General features: G+C 43.6%; 1 protein-coding gene across 2 annotated transcripts in view; it reads left to right on the plus strand.

Moving 5' to 3' along the window:
* ZNRF3 (zinc and ring finger 3) overlaps window positions 1–14,211 on the plus strand; it is a 96,080-nt gene extending 81,869 nt beyond the window's left edge. For both annotated transcript variants that reach the window (XM_037375312.1, XM_037375313.1), the window contains 6 exons: window positions 3,024–3,155; window positions 4,102–4,212; window positions 5,440–5,607; window positions 7,533–7,635; window positions 8,460–10,208; window positions 11,348–14,211. In XM_037375312.1, coding sequence (XP_037231209.1) covers window positions 3,024–3,155; window positions 4,102–4,212; window positions 5,440–5,607; window positions 7,533–7,635; window positions 8,460–10,208; window positions 11,348–11,391 — 2,307 coding nt within the window. In that variant the 3' untranslated portion in view covers window positions 11,392–14,211. The remainder of the gene's footprint in view (window positions 1–3,023; window positions 3,156–4,101; window positions 4,213–5,439; window positions 5,608–7,532; window positions 7,636–8,459; window positions 10,209–11,347) is intronic.
* Window positions 14,212–15,070: the final 859 nt, after the last annotated feature.

The raw sequence follows: 15,070 nt of genomic DNA on the forward strand, positions 1-15,070 counted from the left end.
CCCAGGTCTGTGTACAAAACAAAGGGTGTTTGACCTTACCCAGCCTGTGATCGATAGTGTTGTTGAGCAGCAGCTATTTTTGAGGTTGCAAAATGGCTTTCAAATCTGGTTCTGAACAAGTTTCTTACAAAACTTATAAACATTTATTTCTTGTTTACAGCTGCTGATTTCTGGCCTACATATTTTGTGGACAAGCAGCTTTTTTTCTTTTTTGGGGGTCTTGGTACAATTTCCATCTTTCATTTGAAGTGGGTGAGGTGGTATCTCTGAAATGCTTTGACAAGATCCTTCCATTCTGAGTTATCTGAGGAGAGAGAAGAAACATAACGAGCACAAAAATAGTCTGCATTTGGTTTCGGTTTGTTCTGTCTTGAAACAAAAGTGCGCTTCTGCTACAGCAGAAGCAAGTGAAGCTGAATGCTTTTAAAGTGCAGCCTGAATTTCTTGGGGAAAAGAGAGACCATCAGTGTTTACATTTTAAAAGCTGGCTTTAATTCTGAAATGAGCATCTGTTGGGCAAAGGAATGCAGACCCTGTGCAATGGATGCCTTGAGAACTGCGCTCTGCATGTGCATCAAGGCTACAGCCTTGATCTTGCAAATGTTCTCAGGGATATTTTTTCTGCTTTTATGCACAGAAAAATTGTGTGCACGAAGATGTAATCTGTCTTTTCCAAATTTTTTCTCTGTATTACAACTTCCAGTTACTTTCAGCCACACTGCTCTGAACTTGCAAAGCTGAGCTACTGCCCCTTGCTCTCTTCCCTCTACCAGCAACAGTTTTCCTTCTTGATTCTTGATAATCAACTGGGTGCAGCTGTCCTCAATAGCTGGGAAACTAGTCTAGCGAATGATTGAATATTTTGGGTGTACCAATAACATGGAAGTAGGTTAGTGGCTTAGTGCAGTAGCTTTCAAAGTAGGCTCTTTAGAGGACAGAGCAGCAGCCTATGCAAACACAAACAGGAGAGGAATAACTAGACCTAGCTTTCACGTTCTAAACTTGGATTACTTGATTGGCTCCCTTCTCATGCTGCTCTGGATACTTGTGTTTCATGCATTTTGATTCTCAGCTGAAGTCTTCAGAGCCCTTGAGGTTGAGCTAGTTAATTTGTCTTTTAAATAAATACTGTTTTAGCACTCACAATGGAATTGTGGAAAACAATGGCAGATAGGTTGACAACGGACAAAAAAATGGCATGAGTTGGTATGGAGTATCTTTGATCCAAATGGAAGTATCCTAAGACAGAGGGGAGCTGTTTAGGAAGCTTTCCCAGGTACGCGTGTTATCAAACAACAAACAGCTCTCTCGTTAGAACAACTAAGGGAGAGTGCTTTGAAAAGGAGGAGTAGAGTATTATGAAAGATGATCCTTCCTGCCAGTCTGTGAACAGAAATAGGAAGCAGGCCTCACCAGGAGAATTGTCTTCAGACAGTTTGGTAGCAGAAGTGCTACCAAATGAAAAGGCTTTATGTACAGATTTTGTGGGTTTTATTCCCATTGGTCTGAGTGTCTTCTGCTATAGACTAAGAATGAAGTTTTGATCTTTAGAAATGCTCTGTGAAGTCTAATTTGTTTCTTAGTTTTACTTTTACATAGTTTGAAGAGGAGTAATAGCACTCAGAGCATCATGGTTAGCAGTGTGCAAAAGCTACTGAGGAATCAGGTGAATTCTTTCTTGGACAAGAAAGCTTTAGAGAAAGTGTGTGTCTGGGATCATTTGGACAGTGATTGGATTTGGCCTTAGGCCAGCAAGCCTTCTAGACACATGGGATCCCTGGTTTGGATTCAAGTGCTAGTTTTTAGCTCTTCAAAAGACGTCTGTCCTAAAAATAGTTTGATCAGTGTTCTCAGAAGTCCAGTCAGATACTAGGAAGAATCTGTTTTAAAGTCTCAGTGAAATCTGTCACCATTGTCTGGACAGATTAAGTAGAATACTTTGTAAAAAGGATGGTAGGCCAGTCTGTTAGTGATCCGTACATGGTTTAGCCAGAAATAACAGGTAAGATACCAACAATGTAGATGTGGTATCTCTGCCATACGCTACTCTTGTTCAATTTGCTCACACTCCTGTCATCTCATTCCAAGGGTACCACTTCCATCTGCTTGTCAGTGCCTTGCTGGTTTTATACCAACCAGCCTTTATACGGGGATTTTTTTTGTGGGTCAGAATAAGCTATATGAATTTATCATGATGGTGCCATTTTGTAACGGAACAATTTGCTTGTCTTGTTACTCACTTCTCTGGTATATAGTTCAGTAGATTGTTTTTCTGGTTTTGTTGGCCACAGAAGTTACGCAGTCTCTACGTGTGAAGGCTTTCAACTGGATAATACCTGGTCTGATACCATAGTTGACCCTGCCTTGACCAGGAGGTTGGACTTGTGAGGTGCCTTCCTGCCCACATTATTTTCTAGTTCTGTGATTTGGCCTTCCAAAAAAACATAGCTGGACCTGGAAGGAAGTTTCAGGGTGAACTAAGCTATCTACTCATGCCTTACTCTTTGAGGCCTCCATCCTGTAATCAGTAGCTCTAGTGGTTGCTAGAACCCAAGTAACTGTTTGAATGAGTTTGCTGAGTTAAACTGCAGAAATTACAGAAAATAGAGATGGAATCTGTATGTGAATAGTATATCTCCAAAGCTGAAATAACAAAAGGTTCAGAAAATTTTGCAAGGCCAATTTTTTGGGAATGTGCAGATTTGTATTCTTCATTATGAGGTTTAACTTGCTACACTATTAATACATACACTGGCACATAATGCAGTTAAGTTAAAGCTGCTGTTCAGAAATAACATTTGTTTATCCTTAATCTTAGTTTTAGTCAGTTGGAAAAAAAGCAGCTTAAGTCAGAAGTTTAGTTTGGGTTTAACTCTGTGGAATACTTAAGTGAAGGTCTGTGCTAGAAGAGAACAGTTGGCGCTTGAATCAATTCCACATTTATATTCCTTTTCTCTCCATTGTCCAGAAGAGAGGTGTTTTACTGAAACGTGCCTTTTGAGTAGATTATTTTTTTATTCCAGCTGAACCAGGGCTCAGAGGACCCTCTGAAGAGACCAGTGGTGTATGTGAAGGGTGCTGATGCTGTCAAGCTAATGAACATAGTTAACAAGCAGAAAGTGGCACGAGCCAGGATTCAGCATCGCCCCCCACGGGTGAGACTTTTAAGAAACTTTATCTAGATCTTACACTGCTGTTACTTCATGCGGTGGTTGCTAACTGCACTGAGTGTGAAGATGTTTTGATGCTCCTCATGTGCATTAATACGTGTGAAATTCTGTTGACCTAAATAAATTGAGCAACTGCACTGTGGACAAGCAGCTACACTTGATGTAAGTATAGAATCCACAATGTGGCATCTGCTGTCTTTCAGAAGGATTCTTTTGAATATATAAATGGCTAAGAATTTTATGTAATAGATGTTTTCCTTCTTAATTAAATAACTTAATTATTTTGTACATCTGGTAGTTCAGATTTGTAAGGTAGTCTGCCCTGTGTTAATTAACAATTCTGTGTAGTATTTTAAACATGGATTAATTATTTGATATCTGATATTTGTAATTGTAATAGAAAATATTTTTTCTAGAGTTTTTTTTTAGTGCTTTTTACACATAGTTTACAGAAGAAGAACAAAGCTGGAGATCAACCATGTCCCAGTTACCACTTTGGTTTTGTTGTATTTTTATGGACTTCTTCTCTTAAGAAATATGTCTGAGAAGTGAGCCGTTCACTGAAAATTCAAATGTTGATTTTCAGTCACTTAAGTATACAAGCAAAAAAAACCCCAAATAAATAATGAAAGTTTGTGTTAGTGTGATTCACTCAGTTAAAAAAAACTGGGTTTTGTGGGATCAGTTCAGAGATACTGTAAATATGAGATCTCGTGACAGGCATTCTATGTATTTCATCCACTTGCAGTGACATACAAAACCCAGGTTGTGTCTCATAGAATTCCATTTAACCAACAGAACAGTGTACTTTTGCCATTGTGACTGTCTACATTTGACAATGACCACTGAGAAAGTAGAACAGAGAAAGGAACAATAGATTTGGATATGATCCAAAGAAAGAAAAAATAATATTTTTGTTTTAATTTTTAAGCAACCCACGGAGTACTTTGATATGGGAATTTTCCTGGCTTTCTTTGTGGTTGTGTCTCTTGTTTGCCTCATTCTTCTTGTCAAGATCAAACTGAAACAACGACGTAGTCAGGTAAGAGCAGTAATGCAGTATTCAGTGAGTGCGGAAAGTTAGTTTCTCTTACTTTGTCCTAGAGGTTGCTAACTAGTTTTGGAAATGCTGGACACTGACTTAGAATAGCCATCTTTGTGAAAAGGGCTTTATCCATGGCTGTAGGCCTTTGGAAAAATTTGGAAATGTCTTCAGTGGAGATCTGCATTGACCTGTGATGTTCATTCAGTTAAATCCCAAAATGAAAGAGCATTTTTGCTTCTTTCATTTCATTGCAGTCCATTTAGCCATTGGGAAGGAAGAACGTTTCTGGTTATTCAGGGGTTGGTTATCAGTAGCACTGATGTACCTCTGAAGAAGTCCAAGCTCTTGTTGCTGTGCTGTGCTGTGGGGAGAATGTCTGGACTGAAAATAAATTGCAACTCCTTTCAATAGAATAACATCCGTTGATTTTTAATGGGAGAGGTTTGCCAAGTAAAAAGTTTGGTTAGAAGAAATCCTAGGTGAGATAACTCTGAGTTTGTCCTGACAAATGTGAAAGGGAAAGCATATGGAAGCTAATGGACTCTGAAGTTTGTAGTTCAGTCCAGTGTGTGCAAGTAAAAGGAACGCAAAGCACTGAAGATGCTTTGGACGTACTGAGTAGGAATCCAAAGATGTTATGGGCCAGCAGCAGTGTTAAAAAGGGGGATGATAAATTCTGCAGTACAGTGTAAACAACCCACTGCCTTCCTAAGCGTCTACTAGTAAATAAATTTGAGGGGAGGGGAAATGGTACAGCTCATTTAGTAACATTTCATTTTAATCCCTCTCTTCAAGTATTGCTTCTGGTAATATGGTGGTAACAGCATAATGGGGCATTACAGTCAATACTGACAGTTCAAAAAAAGTTCACGGCCAAGTCTTGCATGTTGCCTTGAATTCTTGCTGCCCATCAGCTGAGCAGTTGTGGTGTATCCCAATTGTCAGCACCTTCACCTTGTTTCAATTCGAAGTAGCTTACCATTCTCACTGCTGTGTGTGGTGTACATTCTGTTCAGGAGGCTTCTGATCTAAATTCTAATTAGCCTTTTCAGTGCTTAATTTATGAAACTGTACATTAGTCTGGGCCTGATGTGATTTGGTAAGGTACATTAATTTGAACATGGGGGTGTTTCTCTGCTACTACACTGTAGTCCCATATGCTGCAGCATTGCCTTTTTTTCTTTTTTCTTTTTTTTTTTTTTTTTTCTTCGTCTTCTGTTGTAGAATTCCATGAACAGGCTTGCAGTGCAAGCACTGGAAAAAATGGAGACCAGGAAGTTTAAGTCCAAGAGTAAGGGACTCCGGGAAGGTAGCTGTGGAGCGCTGGACACACTCAGTAGCAGCTCCACTTCTGACTGTGCCATCTGCTTGGAGAAGTACATTGATGGGGAGGTAAAGCATAAATGGTTTCTTCAACACGGGCTGAGAATGTCGCTGGTTTATTTTAGCACTGTGGTACGTGGCTGGCTCTTGGGCCCATTGTGTACAGGGGCCGTGCCACTTGCCAGACTGATTGCGTTGAGTAGCCAACACAGCCTCAGCTGCATTCTGCAAGCTGCTGCCTCCATCAAGTTGCTCGTCTGAGGAAGAACTCGTAAAGAAATCAGGGTCGCCTCACCATTTAGTTCTTTGGGTATTTTTAACAAATCCCAAGGTGATGCGCAAGCTCTGTTTGTTGGACATAAAGGATACATTTTGTGTTTTGTTAATCAAGCTTTGATGGCACCTTGTCTTTAAAATGTCAGGTACACAGCACTGCTGGGAAACCAGAGGAAGAGAGGGAGGAGATGCCAGAAGGCTGAGGAACCATGTTTTGACTCCTCACCATTGCTGTGTTTATGTCAGTGCTTGCCTTCTGTGACACAGTTCTATGCAGAGGAAGCAGCGAAAGGATGGGATAGAAAATAGGCTCCTTAGAATAGAGGCAGTCAATAGTCAACAGCTTTAAACTTCCTATTTGAAGACATTTTATTTTGAAATTATTCATAAAAGATTCTTAATTTTTAAGACCATATAAAATACCAGCCTCAGTATTTGAGTGCTGCAAGTTACAAATAGTGCTAGAAATAGAAGTTTAATGGAGTTAGCTGATGGGAAATTATTCAGAGTACCAAGGATGAAGGCAGAAAAGAACTTCAGAAGGGCTGTACAGAAGACAGGGAATTGATGCATGAACTTCAGCACGAAGTGATATATGTAGGTAAGAGCTTCACGTGCATTAGTGGTGGGTTGTGGGGCGAGCATTACTGCTCAGGAGCAAATCTTGAAGCTGTTTTAGCTCTGAAAGCAGATCAGTGCTTTGTGGCAGTCCAAAAGGCAAATCAGATATGAGATGGGGAAAAGAACCGAGCAGGAAACATAATTATGTCACAGTCTAAGTTCAGTCATGCTCTCACATTGAGTACTGTGTGCACTTTGATCTCGTTTCACAAAAGATACGTTGGAAATGAAGGTGCTTCAGAAACGGGCAGTCACAAAGTAATCAATGATTTGGAATGGTTTCTGTACAAAAAATTGACTGAGTGGGCTAGGACTGTTTAGTTCTAGATTACCTGTGGGTGGAAGGAGTACAAAAGTGGGAATGGAGAGCATGAACAGGAATCAGAAGTTAATTTTTTTCCAATACAAGGTTGGATGCAATTAAATGAAACTGCTAGGCCCCAGTCTGAATCAAAGTGTGGTGGTTCACCCCCCAGCAGGTAGTAGCCCTGTGGAACTTCTTGCTGAAGCATGATACAAATTCAAAACCTGAGCTCATGGGGAGAATTGAGCAGTACTTGGAAGAAAGATCTGTTGCAGGTTTCTGATACCGGTAGATATCCAGCAGGCTCAGGAAATCCTATAAACAGATAATAGCTGAAGGATGAGAGTGCTGGGCCAGGGAAAAAGTATTGTATACCCTCTGTTGTTTTTCTTTTCCCTGAATGTTTTCCATTGCTATAAGTTGTAGGCAAGATGTATCTTTAAATGGACGCTATTGTTTTTTAAGTTAATTTAATTTATTAAGGAAAACTTTAATGATTGGCTCCTTCAAGGTGTTAGGTCACAGGGACACGCAGGAAAAGGTGTCCTAAAGAAATGTAGTATACCTACATGGAGTTCTAACGTGCCTGCAGACTACTCTGTTAGTGACAGCTGCTCACTAGCTGTTGTACTTTTGGCTGTGTTGGAACAGAGGGCATTTTTTTCTTTCGTACCACTTTGAGACTAAGAATTGATTTGTTTAGTAGCTAGGTTGAAAAAACTAGGAATAAGCTGTGAAAAATTCACTCGTTAGGAAGGAGTACTTTTTCATGTTCCTTCATCTGTTCCTGTAGGAACTGCGTGTCATTCCCTGCACTCACCGCTTTCACAAGAAATGTGTGGATCCTTGGCTACTGCAGCATCATACCTGCCCTCACTGCCGCCATAATATCATAGGTAAGTGCTGCAGTACGGATGTCTGTTGTATCGTCCATTTTGGATTTAACAGTTTACAAGATGAAACAGAAATTGTGCCTGTTTGTAAGTCTCCGTAGAGCTCATAGTCTTTATTGTAATGCAACCCTAGAAATACAGTTGGGATTAAGTTCTTTGGAAATGACTGCATGCCCTGGAATAACAGGTCACATACCAGGTTTTTGCTTGTTCCGGGTGCGATGCCCAGCAGAGTGTTGGTCAGCCTCTGAATGCAGGGAGGACAGGTAGATAAAATGGATGGGTATGTTTTGTCTTGGTAATTATAAAGAAAAGACGATGGTTTTTATTTTTCCGTGGTGTTGTAACTTGGAATGTGGTTTCCCTTATTTGCCCTCTCCCCCTTCCATTTCTCCGTCTTGAAACAAGTTTTCTATTAATACCCATTTATATAAATGTGTAAAGTGAAAACTCAAGCAGTGACTGCCAGCCTTGCTCTTAACGTGCAAGGTCAGGAATCCTGTGTAAGGAGAAGGTTTTGCATATATGAGAACAGTATCTGACATCACTTCTTTTTAAGCAAATACAATTGAATGTTTCAAAGGCTTCCAGGCAGATGCTCTTGACTTATCTTCTTTGTTTTGTTATTATTCCTTCTGTGTAAAAAGTTATCTGGTTTTGTGGTTGGGTTTTTTTGGGGGGGGGTTTTGTTTGTTTTTTTTTGTTTAACTCTGTTGTATGTGTAACATAATGAAATTCAGAACAAAATATCCTTCTGTCTTGCATGAAGTATATTCCTTTTTATTGCCCCCTACTTCTACTTCTCCACTCTTATTTCTCTTATTCAGAACAGAAGAAGGGAAATGCAGGCCCAGTCTGTCTGGAATCCATCAACCCAGCACGCAGCCGGCAGCAGAGGGTGATTCTGCCTGTCCATTACCCAGGCCGAGTGCACAGAGCAAACCAGATAACAGCGTATCCCACTCGGACAAGCATGGACCCTCACGGAAACCCTATCACAGTACTCACGGTTGAGCGACACGGTGAACAGAGCCTCTACCAAGCGCCGTCCCCAGCCTATATCCGAAGTTACCAGCCTATTCATTTGGACCATGCTTTAAACACGCATCACTGTAGCCTGGAACACAGGGCTTACTCTCCAGCTCACAACTTCCGAAGACCCAAGTTTAGTGGACGCAACTTTTCCAAAGCAGCGTGCTTTTCCCAATATGAGACCATGTATCAGCACTACTACTTCCAAGGCCTTAGTTACCCTGAGCAAGATGGACAGCTTCCAGCTGGCATTTCCTCAAAGGGTCCTTCCCGTGCCTTTCAGCCTGGTAGCAGCATGCTTTTCCCTCCCGTGGTACATGTAGTGCCCTCATCCCGCTTGGAGAGTGGCAGTACCTCCAGCTTTAGCTGCTATCACGGTCACCGTTCGGTGTGCAGTGGATATTTGGCTGACTGCCCTGGGAGTGACAGCAGCAGCAGCAGTTCTGGTCAGTGCCACTGCTCCTCTAGCGACTCCATGGTTGACTGCACTGAGGTCAGCAACCAAGGCGTTTATGGGAGCTGCTCCACCTTTCGCAGCTCTCTGAGCAGTGACTATGACCCGTACGTTTACCGCAGTAAGAGCCCTTGCCGAGTCGGTGAGGTTGGTGGTGCAAACAGGGGTGCAATTGTTCTCTTGGAGGGCCCCCACCAGGATGAGCTTCCAGCTCATGGTCACGGCCTGGTGGGTGCTGACTGCCGGCCTGTGCCAGCTTCTTCCTCAGGGGACCAACTGTCTAACTGCAGCATGGATATGAACTATAGCAGTAATTCCTCACTAGAGCACAGGGATCCAAATGGCACTACCTCAGAGGGAGGACATGAGGCCACTCCTGGTGCTGCATTGGATGTTAAAAGGAACTGGAAGAATCCAGAGATAGCAGGGCCACTTCTGGAGCAAGCATGTGCATGCTGCTTTGAACTCCAGCACTCTGCCCTGGAGCCTAGCAGTGGGACGGCTGACTGTAGTGCACTCTTCCTTGGCTCTCCGCTGTGGGGGACGTGTGGCCCAGGAATAGAACCACAGGCAGGGAACACCCCGGGCTTGTACAGTATTAACTCAGACCACTTGCATAGGACAGATGGGGTAAAATATGAGGGGTTGCCCTGCTGCTTCTATGAAGAGAAGCAGGTAGCCTGTAGTAGCAACAGTGGCAGTGGAGGTGGTGGCTGCTATACAGAAGACTATGCAGTGAATGTGCAGTACACGCTTCCCGATGACACCTTGCCAAGCTGCTGTAAGGGTGTATGTGATCTGGGTCAACGCATTCCCATAATTCCTGAAGACAGAGACTGTGAGATGATCCTACCTACAGAGTGCCAAGGGACCCACACGGGCGGCTGTAGTTCCTGGGATGGAACACCTGAGCTGGATACTTACCTGCACTGCCAAGGGATGGGAGAGGTACAGGACGAGAGGGAGGTGTGCTACGAGGCAACATCATTCCTGCGGCAGAACTACTCCTCTCAGGAGGAAGAAGCGGGAATGCTCTTTCCCAGTCCCCCTCTGAACGCCCAGAAGCTGATGACAACCACAAAGGCCACAGGTAATTTCTGTGCTTTTTTTGATTACTCGCTACCACTCTGTCATAGCATATGAAAGGCTTCCAGCTTCCTCGTTACCTGCAGCCATAAAGGTTACTGCCATCCTTTGTGTAAGAGCAGGTTATTGACTCATGCTTTGCCCAAAAGTGTTACTCTCTCATAACCTGTGCTTATTTGGTCCTAGCTAGAGGAACAGAAGGTATTCGTTTGCTATTTAACCCTGTAAGAGCTTTCATACTCGTCCTTTGTGGGGAGGGGAAAAAAGTGACTGCTAGTACCCGGCCCCTGTTGGAGCTCCCACAGCTGGGAACACCGTGCCAGTCATGGCAGCTGTGGTGAGATGCTGAAGTAGACAAGGCCACAGTGCTGGGAGGGGACAGACAAGCTGAAGGATAATAAAAAAAGAGTGAAAAGCTTGGAATTACTGTAGAAGAATACGTGGGAAAGTCTTAGCTGTGGACATACACAAGGGGCAAAAAGAGCCACTTGTGGAACGAAGGGGATGTTCCTTACCTGCCTTGCCAGGGCTGGTTTTGAGGGTGTTCATGGCGTCACAGGATACCCTGTGTCGGAAGGGACCTCAGGCCGCCATCCCGCCCAGCCCCCTGCACGAGGCAGGGCCACCTCCGGGGTCAGCCCCCATTGCGCCGTTTGCCGACCAGGTTTCTCCGGCCCCAGGGACGCAGCGCGTTCCTCACTGGGCCCCCGCTCCCCGCTGGCTGCCCGCGTGGTGGAAAGATGTTCCTTGTATCCCGCCAGAGCATGGCGTGTTCCAGCCCGAGCCCCTCGCCTCTTGCCCAGGGCGCGTGGCCGTGAGGGCGCTGGCTCCATGCGGTGCCGGGCTCCATGCGGTGCTGGCTCCATGCGGTGCCGGGCTCCATGCGGTGCTGGCTCCATGCGGTGCTGGGCTCCATGCGGCTATTGCAGCGCTGCTCGGGGGAGCCCTGATGCCTCGTCTGCTGCAGGCTGAGCGAGCCCCAGCCCTCGGCCACTTCTCCCCAGGGGCTGGGGGGCTCCAGCCCTCTGGGCATCTTGGCGCTCTGCTGAACTCGCCCCCGTCAGTCAGTGTCTTGTTCTGGGGGCCCCAAAGCTGGATGCAATATTGTAGGTGCAATGATCCTTAGTTTTCTTTATCTTTCAGGTGCTGGATCTCATCCCCTGGAGAGAAGCCAAATCGGTGACTAGGCCTGTCCAGATGATCCCAGATGGAGAAGCAGAGCTTATCAGAAACTCCAGATTCTCTTGGACTTCAATTTTTTTTAAGCTTTGACAAACACACAAAAGTGGTAATGTGGAGAAGTCCCTCCCCCACTTCCTCTTCCTCTGTGTCCGCATCAGCTTGATTGTCTCCTTTGTCCCTCTTGCCTGAAGCCTTCAGGCCTCCATTTGTGTGCAAAGCCCATGTGGGATGTGGCGTGGAGCATTTCTGAGCTCTAGTGCCATTTCTATATTAATGACAAAGTGTTATTTATATTTTCTTTTTAGAAGTGACCGTGTCAGCTCTTGCTGAGGGGTAACACGGTGTGTTAAATAAGCCAGGCTTTGTGTAGATGCTGTTATCTCCTACTGAAAGGAGTCCAGCCTTCTATAAGCTCAGGGCTACACCTGCCTTAGAAACCAGATAGCACCTTGAAATATAGTAGTCCAGAGGGATACAGCTGCTGAATGGATGCTCAGATACCGACTAATCCTAGTAGCAGATCCTAGAAGCCAGCAAGTTATATGAGCAATTTTGAGGGAGGTGAAGCATCGGACCGTCTCCTTTCTCCTCTCCCCTCCTCCCCCTTTCATGCTGCTCTGAAGATTTGGCTAGGAAGGGCCTCCTGCCATTAGGATTAGTTTTAACAGAGTGGGGGTAGGGAATCTGGTAGCTCAGAACGTTCTCATCCTCACTTCCTGCTAAACCATGGACCTCATTGTATCTTCTGACTGGTTAGAATGCTGGGGACCCCTCCCTCAAACAGATGCTGGAAGAAAGTGCTTAGAAGGGGTGATGATCCCTTTGTAGGTAACGAACCTTGCCTTCCATAGGAAGATTTTCAGGCACCTGTAGCCCCTGTTCCAGCTGTGAGGAATGCTGGCATGCGCAGGAAAACGGAGCTTGCAGGGTGCTTGCAGCTTGGCTGGCTCAGTTTGGGAACGGGTCTTGTTTCCTTACCGACTGCGAGCATGCCTGAGGGCAGCGGTGCTTGTCACCTTTGGTGCACGGGGGAAAGTGAGGGACTTGGTTTAATCATGATTTTCTTCTTTGCTGTGGTTGATGTAGCTTCCATAGATAGATCTGTTTTAAAGGTTTTGTGGGGCCCAGCCAGCTGTGCTTCATTTTTGTCTTGTGTACAGAGTGCTCTCTGTACCCGTTAGCCTGGGCACATACTTTTGTTCTTGTGCTTGTACTAGTGAGGATATTTGTTATCGTGAGATAATGCATGTCGTCACTTCTGATAGCAATTGTTTCCTGTGGAAACAGCAGCTTCTGAGTAAGAGGCTACCATAGCATGGTTTAAATTGCCTGTCATGCTGCATGTGCCTGAGGACACAGTGTCATCCTGTCTGGTGTATTCACAGCAGGAATTCTCCTAAAGGGAAAATAATTATTTAATGCCCACAGTGCCAGTCTTCCGAAAAGATTTGTCTGAAGTTCAGTACGCTTTGGAGATACTTAAGAGACATGAAAAAGAGATGTACGCTTCATGTTACGTTTTCTGCCAAAGTAATGTCCTTGACAGCACTGGGCTAATTGTGAGAACCAGCCAGGTTAACTTGTTTGCTTTATAGTCCCAAATGAAATATTTTGAAAGAAGCAGACATCTAAGAAATAATGAATACATTCATCTGTTTACTGTTACTTTCTGTACTGAATATGTTAGGAAAAAATAATTATATTTAAAGGAATTCACGTTAAATCTTTTTAAATGAACAAACACCAAAATCCAGCTGTTCAGAGAATTAATTCAAGGCAGTATCTGGGTATAACTTTAAAATAAAAATCCCAATAAACACATTTTCTGTGTATAAAGCTTATTGAAAACTTACTCATTCTCTGAATGACTGAAGTAAGTGGTATGTGTCGGGAGAATAAACTAAAGGTTTGGGTTTTTTTGGTTTTTTTGGTTGTTTTTTTTAAGTCTTACCTTTCTCCTTGCTCCACTCAAAAGAAATGCGTTGTAGAAGCTCTGGTATACTACCTTGGTTATTCTGCTTGGTGTTTTGTGAGGCACTGAGGCCACCTAAGTTGCATTGTACTCTGTAACTACACAGCATGTTGTGGTAAAATGTGGTTATAAAAAAGAAATTGGAATATTCTGGCTCATGGTGTTCCTGGATGTACTGGTCTCATTCACGTGTTGTGGAAATCTCAGCCAGTACAACAGTCTCTGCAGGCCTTACCACAGAGGTACCTACACCTGGTTTCTGTGTTTGGTTTTATATTCGATGTTTAGTTAATTCCCCGCTACCTGTCTGTCTGTACAGACTTACAGGCTAGCTGGCCGTGATAGATGGTTTTTATAACAAAAAATGCCTTTCTACTACTTACATGAACAGTTGTCATTGTGTTTGGCTCATGAGGCACTATTTAAAATGTTTTTAATTAAAGTTATCTTATAGCACTTAAAATTGTTTTGTATAAAATTTGCTGTAAAGATTTGTAATATGGTCAAAGGGCTCTTTCTCCTTCATTACCATTTTTTAAAATGTTTTAAAAGCTAGAAAACATCTTGTATATATTCTGTATATGTATAGCAGCACATTTCATTTATGGAAATATGTTCTCAGAATATTTATTTACTAATATATTTATCTTAAGCCATGTCTTATGTTGAGAGTGTGTGACATTATTGTAATAATCATTGAAAATCACTAACATGAGGCCCTGTAAATACATGATAATTGCACACAAAGATTTTACAGTACTTGCCGACCAAAAATGATTTAAGAAAAGTTGTAGTTACCTGCAGTTTTGTAAGAAAGTGTACAAATGTCTGTATTAAAAAAAAAAAAAAAAAAGGCAAAACCACACAAAAATACAGTTTTATTGCATATACATGTGGAAGTTGTCCTTCTTGTTTTGGGGGAAAGGACAGGGATAGCTGTGGTCCTCAAAGTATAGTCCTAGATGTACTGAGGTGAAGTGTAATACGTATTTTTTCCTTTTTTTAAATAATAGGTGGGTATGTATATACATACACACACACGTACAGATCCTAACACAAATGACCATGATAAAAAGTTCGAAAGTGTGTTTTTTCTGGAGGCAACCCATGATGTTCTTAGGACCATTCAATGTTCAACAAGCACCACAGCTGTGTATCCACCAGAAATTTGTAGATATTGACTAATTTATTTTTAAAAACTATTTATTTTTTTTTAACGCGGTACTGTGTGCAGTGTCTGCCCAGTACTTGCCAGTTTTAGCTGCCTTCCTGGGAGTGTCCCCCGGTCACCTCGCCCAGCGCCGGTGTTGTGAGGGTGTCCCTGATGTCCCCGGTGTCCCCACTCACGCCGGCCGGTGTTGCTGTGGAGGGGGAAGCAGGACAGCAAAGGTGCCGTGGGAAGGCAGGTGAAGGCGGCGTGGGGGCAGCGCACCAGGGTACACGGTGAAGAGATGGGGTGAAGGGCTGCGCCAGGGGAAGCAGGTGAGCAGCTGTAACGGCAGCACTTGGGCTGTGGTGTGGTGTGGTGTGCTGGGATTGGGGGGGGGGGGGGGGGGGCGGTCTTGCAAGCCCCTGAGGCCTCCAGGCACGTGAGGAGTGACACATCAGCTGGAAGGCATCCTTATTTTTGTGTGGAACCTTTATTTCTAGTTTAATTTCAGCTATAAATAACGTATAGTCCTGAAATAAAACTGCTTCGAGACCCGAGCCAG

The sequence above is a fragment of the Falco rusticolus genome, chromosome 1, assembly GCF_015220075.1.
Source record: "Falco rusticolus isolate bFalRus1 chromosome 1, bFalRus1.pri, whole genome shotgun sequence".
Classification (NCBI taxonomy): Eukaryota; Metazoa; Chordata; class Aves; order Falconiformes; family Falconidae; genus Falco; species Falco rusticolus.